Genomic DNA, 5,611 nt, shown 5'->3' on the forward strand with positions numbered 1-5,611 from the left:
GCTCGCCTTCTCATTATTCAAACTTAAAATATCAAGCTCAAGCTCAGCTGACCCCCCAGCAGGTTTCCAAGGCTTTAAATCCCATGGGAGGAGAACGCTCATCTTTCTCACCCAGTGTCACTGGTGAATTTCCGCAGCCAGAGAGATGCTGCCTTCGGGTGAGCAGAGCAACTAACTACAGACTTCACCACCAGAGCTCCCCATTTAAGGATCTACACTCTTTCTCAGTGAAAAAGAGCAGCTTCCTAACCTCAAAAAGGGCTTCCCAACCTCTGCCTCTTTGGAAATGCTCAGGGTTTCTTCCTAGAATTCTGGCTAGATGATGTGAGTAGTTGAGTCGGAACTCACAGCTGACCTCCAGTGAGTTTTCAGAGGCAGAAAATCACGAGAGGAGACTGCCCATCTTTCTCCGGTGGAGCAGCTGCTGGATTTAAACCACATACCATTAGGTTGGCGATGCAGCCTCTTACCACTAAGCCAACAGAGCTGCCTAGCTGCAAACCTAAAATACAACCTTGGCAAACAGAGGCATTTTTCTCAAGTGATATCTCATAGACTTTCTAACTAGACCATACCCACTGGGTATCAAAAAAAAATTTTTTTTAGTTTTTTTTTTGGGGGGGGTATAAAAATTTGAGTTCTTCTATGGAAGGGGAGTTCTGGTGGCCTAGTGGCAAGAAGCTGCACTATAATCCTGAAGACACATGGTTGAGGAGGATGGGTAAACTCCTCTTGGATGATTAACTGCCTCTGAAAACCCACCAGAGGGTCAGCTATGAGTGATTCTATGGCACACAAAACCAAACAACATGGAATGGCTATGCTTGGAAAACTTATTTAAGTTTTGGTATAACATCCAGTTCCTTAACGATCAAGGCCTGTAAAGTGAGGTTGTTAAATTTTAGTGCAACATCCAGTTCCCAAATTCTAAAGGCCCACAGAGTTTAATGCATGGGACTGAGTGTGATGGTGAGGGCGAGAGGGAAACACAAGGAAAGGAGACACAGACATATTTCTTTCCTCCCTCCTCTATCCCTTCTTATACTTACATGAGCTCAAAGATCTCTCCGAAGAGCATGCAAGTGAAGCCATTCTTCTGGTGTAGATTATAGACGTGTCATCATTAAGGAAAAACAATCATTAAGAGAGGCAGTCGTTAAGAGCACTGACTTGGGGTCACACAGCTGAGCTTAAGCCCTGGGTCTCTGACTTGCTGAGTGAACCTGACCAAGTTACTTCTAAGCCTTCTTGCAGAGTGGTATACTGGGAACAACAAGACCCTTGATCCAAGATCAACTCTCCTTTGGTGCAGCCCAAGCCAGTTCTGACCCACAGCAACACTTGTATATTCAACACTCTTCTTCAGCATCACAGCTCAAAGGCATCAATTCTCTTTCTATCATCCCTAGTCACTGTCCAACTCCCCAATGCATAGCATCTCAGGAGAGATCCCTGACAGCTGACTTGCCCAATGCAATTCGTCTCCTGATTTCCTGGCTGCTGTTATCAAGAGTGTTGACTGTGTGGAGCCAAGCAAACTAAAACTGTTAACTATCTCAATCTCTTCACCATCCATACTGATGCTGCCAATTGGCCCAGTGGGTCTGTAACTACACACATAAAATATTTAACACAGAGCTGGCACTGAATGAGTCAAAAGACATTCATTACTAAGATGAGTTGAGTTGCAACCTTGTGAAAGAGAAGACCTCAGAGAGAGAAAAGAGGAGGAGGAAAGGTGAGAGGCAAAGGGAGATTACTTTGTAAATTAACAACACAAGTGCAAGGCACTTAGCTGCGGGCAATACTAACAGTCTCCATAGCAGCCTCACATTCCCCTCCTCCGCTCCCGTGTCAAATCATTCCCAAATCCCATCAGAACCTGGCCTTGAGGGAGAACTAAAGGTCCTAAAGTCCCAACACCACCACGCCACAAAAGGATATCCTAGAGAAGAAAAGGTCAAGGTTTTCGATGTGGTGCCAAGGCGCTGTGGACAGAAGGGAAGAGATGTCAGAGCTCTGAAGGTACATGAACCCCTCTTCCTCTCAGTGCCAGCCCCTCACGCCCATGTCTCAGGATCAGGCTGTCAGGGCCAATACTCACATTTGCTCCCCTCAGGGACGTGCACCAACAAGTCCTCCTCCCCTGGAGGTGAGTCGCTGTAGGAGGTCTCTAGGCGTTGGTATTCTGTGTCAAAATGCGCCATCACCGCCGCCCCCTGTCCAACTTATCCACCTGCCAGTGATGAAGACAAGATCCAGGTTCAGATGCAGTGTGACTCCCGCTAGGCCAAGAGAAGGAATCCTTGGGCTTGGTTTCTCCACTGCCAGCCTCCTTGGCCCACAAGAGTGACTGACTCAAGTTTAGGGCTTGGGAAGTCTTAACTCTAGCCAGACTTCCCCAGACCTCTCCTGAGTGTCTTTTGCTACCTTACTGGCCTGAAGCCAGATTGTTGTTCCTTTTCAAAGGTTGGCTCCACCTTCTCTCCAAAGGAGGTTAAGGGTCCCTCCCTTCCCCTCCAGGAAAAACCCAGATCTCCCAAGAGACAGCAGTTTGGAAGCAGTTAGTAAACAAACTGTGAGATAAGCACGTGGCCCTACCAGCTCCATGGAAGTGTCAGCTCCACTTCAGCCCTTGGACCCTGCTGGAGGAGAAGGTGTCAGGCCCCCAAGAGTAGGGAGTGAGAAAAGACTGAAGTCTCCCACTCCCTCCCACTCCCTTAAAAGGAGGCCAAACACGAATCAGGGAGGCAACATTGGGGAAGCAGCATTGTTCCAGCCTGGGACTAAGAACACAGCTTCAGGCTGTGGGGCACAGCCAATTCTAGGGTCCCAAGAAGTGATCTGTTGACCTTACTGGGTCGGTGGAGTGTCAGCCCTGGCCCCAGGTCCCAGTCTCCTCATTGCCCCACCTCAACTTCAGAAATCGGGCAAGCAGAAAGCCCTAGTACACACATCCACGGAAAGTCTTTATTTTAAAGAGGCTCTTTCTGATTCCCATTCTGTGATTCCCTAGCAACACAGACTTAGCAGGCAGGGTCGATGTTTGTTTGAAACCTTCACTGGGTCACCACTGCCACGCAGATCCTATGTACATGTGTGGGTTCTTTGGGACCAGATACGATCTCAGTGGCACTCATCCAGTTGGTGGAGCCCCTGCCTTGACACTGCCTGGCCCCAGTGCGATTCTCTGGGGTGGTGAGAACCCGGGGTCTAGAGAAGCGATCAAGCCCTCGGGGAGACCCCTACTCACCACCAGGTCTCTGTGAACCCAGGGCCCATGGAAGCTCGGCCTGGGCTCAGGGGCTCCGGAGGATGTTAGAGGGACCCAGCCAGGCCTACAGCCGGCATCCCCGATGGTCCGGGGTGCCTTCCAACATCCAGCCGCCGCGACCCGGCCCCAGGACCGCTGAGCCCCAGACCAAGGGGCTCAGCTCCCAACAGCGGACAACCTCCCGCGCGACCCCGACGCCAGGGCGCGCTCCTGCTTGCGCGCTCCCGCTATCAAAACATTCTGATTGCGCGTCCCCGCCCCGCCCGCCTCTCCCCTTTCCCCGTTACCCACCGTGAGCTACTGTTGGGCTCCAGGGGCACCTCTGGCCCGGCCCCGATCCAGTTCCCGGGATTCCAATTACCAGTCCAGCGTTTCACCTCGAGAACGCTGACCCGGGTGATTCCAGGGGCTCGACCAGAACGCCTCGGCCAAACCCCGAGCCCTAGGCCTGTCATCTGCCAGTTACCATCACCCGCAGAAAGCCTGGCCAATGAGCATAGGGGGTGGAGACGCCATGGCCAATTCCCGGCACTGAGGGAGGGACTAAAGGCTGGAGGCGGGTCTTGCATAGCCCAAGACCCAATACCGTGCTTGACGTGGGGCAGGGCCGAAGTGTGAGCCACGTTGTTTGTCCCCTTCACCGCTCCGTAGCGAAAGTACTGTTGTATTACAGAAATCGGACTTTCTTGGCGGTCCTGCTTATTCAGGATATTTGATGCATTTTGCACCGGCGGCGGAGAGTTTGTGCGGTTCTGAGTAGATGCCGGATCTCGTCGTTGGGATAACGAAGAGTGGTCGATTAGAGAACGTTAATGATTTTCGACTCCACTGGACTCTTTGGCAACGGCTTTCTCCCCAATTTCACACACAGGCTCGGAGTTTGAAAAAGCATCCTGGAGCACAAATTCATCCCGCATGACTCCTGAGTGCTGGGCTGAAGGCCAGGGTACTTTGTAGCGTAGAGGAGACCAAGTCCAGCAGTCAGGGGACGTGGCAGTAGGATCTCGCCTCGGGCAGTGCTGTGCCTTTCACCTAACTGGAATTATTTCTAGGTAACTTCTGCTCAGTCATGTCGCCCACTCCATCTGCAGCCCTGGCTCCAGCGTCGTTCTCCCTTTATGACCTCAACGCCGATGCTGTAGTTCTTCGGGGCCTGAGCTTGGTGAACGATGCTCCCAGAGAGGCCCTGGCCCAGACCCTGCATGCTTCTGACCAGGTATCCGGGAAGGATTCGGGGTGGACCCGTGAGGAATCTGGCAGGGTGCTTCTGAAAACCGGCCATGAGTCAGCTATGAGTCGGTTTCGTCTTGATGGCACCCAACAGTGACAATGTATGATGTACTTCTTCTCCAGGGAGCTTATCTTTGTTGGTAAAACTGTTCTTCCTGCTTGATAAAGTTTACCTCTTCACTTTATTTCAGGACAGTTTCAGCACAGGCCACTAAATTGTCTAAACAAGTTTCTTGGTTAGCATCTGAGCACTTAACCGCTGGTACACTAGGGCTCGCTCTTAACAAGTCTCTTGCCTTTGCTTAAGTTTCCTCTCATACATACCAACACTTCTTTTTTAAAAAGTAGAATGGGAATCCCAGAACATTTAATCGTGCTAATGCGAAACCTATACTTGGACCAAGAGGCGGTTGTCAGAACAGAGCAGGGTAACACTGCATGGTTCAAAATTGGGAAGGGTGCTGGCGCTGGCTGAAAATCGCCTGTGACTTCATCCATAGCCACTGGTGAGAGTCAGCGCCCAGAGCCATTAGGGGCTTTAAGCTCGTTGCCCACTACTGTGGTGTGGACAGCTGAAACCCAGGCCCCGACAGGCACCTGGGGGGGGGAACCCCCCAGACTCTACTTCATGCTCTGCTGGAGAAGGAGAGGCAGTCTCCTGTACCAGTCAGATCCAATTTGACGGTACACACACACACACACACTTTTTCTTCTTCTTTTTTAAAAAAAGACTACTTCAGCCCGTTGCAGCCCTCTGCCCGGGCGAGCCGTTGCGGCCCCCTGCCCAGGGCGAGCCGTCGTGGCCTTCTGCCCGGGGCGGGCTGCCCTCGGACCCCGGCTCGGGGTGAGCCATCGCGGCCCTCTGCCTGGGGCGAGCCGCCCTTGGCCCTCTGCCTGGAGCGAGCCATCACGGCCCTCTGCCCGGGGTGGGCTGCCCTCGGCCCTCTGCCCGGGACGAGCCGTCGTGGCCTTCTGCCCGGGGCGGGCTGCGCTTGGCCCCCGGCTCGGGGCGAACCGTCGCGGCCCTCAGGACCAAGAAGGCAAGCAGCTGTAACCCAAGACCACCAGTAAGGTGATAAAGCGTCCTCCCTTCCCCCCTTTATATCT

General features: G+C 52.6%; 2 protein-coding genes across 2 annotated transcripts in view; one reads left to right on the top strand and one right to left on the bottom strand.

The window, feature by feature from the left end:
* Window positions 1-3,690, bottom strand: part of ATG9A (autophagy related 9A) — an 18,282-nt gene extending 14,592 nt beyond the window's left edge. The window contains exons 1-4 of the mRNA XM_006890243.1: window positions 3,652-3,690; window positions 2,105-2,236; window positions 1,945-1,988; window positions 1,050-1,114 (exon numbers count right to left, since the gene is read on the bottom strand). Of these exons, the coding sequence (XP_006890305.1) occupies window positions 1,050-1,114; window positions 1,945-1,988; window positions 2,105-2,207 (212 nt within the window). The 5' untranslated portion in view covers window positions 2,208-2,236; window positions 3,652-3,690. The remainder of the gene's footprint in view (window positions 1-1,049; window positions 1,115-1,944; window positions 1,989-2,104; window positions 2,237-3,651) is intronic.
* Window positions 3,691-4,343: 653 nt separating this feature from the next.
* The window catches only part of ANKZF1 (ankyrin repeat and zinc finger domain containing 1), a 12,111-nt gene continuing 10,843 nt past the window's right edge, over window positions 4,344-5,611 (top strand). The window contains exon 1 of the mRNA XM_006890246.1: window positions 4,344-4,490. Within this exon, the coding sequence (XP_006890308.1) occupies window positions 4,344-4,490 (147 nt within the window). The remainder of the gene's footprint in view (window positions 4,491-5,611) is intronic.

The sequence above is a fragment of the Elephantulus edwardii genome, unplaced genomic scaffold (genome assembly GCF_000299155.1).
Source record: "Elephantulus edwardii isolate Elephantulus edwardi_28Jun2011 unplaced genomic scaffold, EleEdw1.0 scaffold00087, whole genome shotgun sequence".
In the NCBI taxonomy this organism is placed as follows: domain Eukaryota; kingdom Metazoa; phylum Chordata; class Mammalia; order Macroscelidea; family Macroscelididae; genus Elephantulus; species Elephantulus edwardii.